General features: G+C 55.5%; 1 protein-coding gene across 1 annotated transcript; it reads left to right on the top strand.

The window, feature by feature from the left end:
* Positions 1 to 438: 438 nt before the first annotated feature.
* Positions 439 to 1459, top strand: EMH_0084630 (uncharacterized protein; the record flags this gene model as incomplete). Its single annotated transcript, XM_013500795.1, has 2 exons — positions 439 to 951; positions 1145 to 1459. The coding sequence occupies 2 exons, from the start codon at positions 439 to 441 to the stop codon at positions 1457 to 1459; spliced, it is 828 nt and encodes a 275-aa protein (XP_013356249.1).
* Between the last annotated feature and the right edge of the window lie 330 nt (positions 1460 to 1789).

Here is a 1789-nt window from a genome sequence, read left to right on the forward strand (position 1 = left end):
AAAAAGAATGGCAACGATCCACCAGAAGCTGCAGCTACACGCATGCAGGAGCGACAAGGAGCAGCAAAGCTAGGGGAGGCAGCGTGGGGGTACTATGTTGGTTGCTGCAGGGGCTCAGCATATAGGGTTTCGTTGCTGCTTGGTGGTGCTTTATTATGAATTTGAAAATAAGAAGAAGTTTTTGTTTGTTCTTCTGCTGTAGTTGTGTTTATTCTGTTTATTTTGGTTGCTGTGCTGGGGTTGTTGGTGGCGGCTGCTGCTGCAGCGGTGCTCTGCTGGTGCTTGGCGCCACCCTTCCTCTCTTTCTTTTGCGTATTTGTTTAAACTTCAAGAGTAATTGGGGCTTTTTTATTTATTTTTTCTGCTCCCCGTCATTCTGCTGCTGCGCCGCTGCACCCCCGCCCTCTCTCTCTCACCCCTGGCAACCTGCGCTCAAGGATGGAGCGTTCACGCGGGGTTCTTTTTCTCTTTCTTTTTCTTGTTTTTATATTTGCATCAATTAGTAGTATTCATGTGGTTTACTCTGCTGCTGCAGAGCTAGCAGAGGCTGGCTCGGTTATGGTGGGAGAGCAGCAAGAGGAGCTGGAAGCAGCAGGTGCAGCAGCAGCAGCAGCAGGATCGGAGCAGCAGCAGCAGCTTGACGACAACGGCTCTGAGGACGGTGACACGGGAGCAGCAGCAGATGCAGAAGGAGAAGGAGAAGCAAATGATGATGATTTTGTAAATGAGGATTCAAGTCTACGCAAAGAGGAGGACAGACCAAGAACAACGAAGCGTCTATACACCACAAAAAAGAGTATGCGTCCAGGTGCTGCTGGCGGCAATCAACTTGCAAAAGGAAAATTTGCTTCTGTTGCTGCTCTGCTGCTGCTCGTCAGCCTCTTTATAGGTCTCCGCAGCAAGCTGGGACAGGCAGAGGATGAGGAGGAGGAGGAGGAGGTTGAGGAGGAGGTAAAGTCGCAACGCCAGAAGGCCGGCACAGAGCAGCAGACAGCAGCAACTCAGGATCAGTAAACTCCCCGTGCCCTCACCTGCTGCTGCTGCTGCTGCTGCTGCTGCTGCTGCTGCTGCAACGGAAGCAGAAGCAGAAGCAGCGGTGGCCGGCTGCTCTCTCGTCGCGCCAGGGACTGCAGCAGCCATGCAGAGGAAACGCAGTGCGCACCGACCAACGGCGGCAGCAGCAGAAGCAGCAGCAGCAGTAGTAGTAGTAGTAATAGCAGCAGTTGTTGCTGCTGCTGCAGCAGCAGCAGCAGCTCTCCTACCTCACGTCCTCATGCTGCCAGAGGCGCCCCTTACGCTCTCAGTGATGCCCAGGGGAGACCAGGGCACTGCTGCAACACCCGGCAGCAGCAGCAGCAGCAGCAGCTGCAGCAGCAGCAGCAGCAACAGCAGCAGCAGCAGCAGCAGCAATGGCAGCAGCAGCGGGAGGCCGGCGGAGGTCTGGTGCGGGCGAAGCTGAGCGCGATAGGGCATAGAAACGCATGCATGCATGNCGGCGGAGGTCTGGTGCGGGCGAAGCTGAGCGCGATAGGGCATAGAAACGCATGCATGCATGCATGCATGCATGCATGCATGCATGCATGCATGCATGCATGCAGAGGTGCATGCATGTAAGAACATGCGGGCTTGAGAAGAAGCGACGGAGGCCTGAAGGTCTGATGGTTTGGCGGCATTGATGAATACCCCCCGTGAGATGTGCAGTGTATGGGTTATAGGGTCTGCAGCAGCAGCTGCTGCCGCTCCGCTGCTCCTCCAACTGCATGCATGCACCAGCAGCAGCGGCTGTGGG

Source organism: Eimeria mitis, genomic scaffold, assembly GCF_000499745.2.
Source record: "Eimeria mitis Houghton genomic scaffold, Emh_scaff5865, whole genome shotgun sequence".
Lineage (NCBI taxonomy): Eukaryota > Apicomplexa > Conoidasida > Eucoccidiorida > Eimeriidae > Eimeria > Eimeria mitis.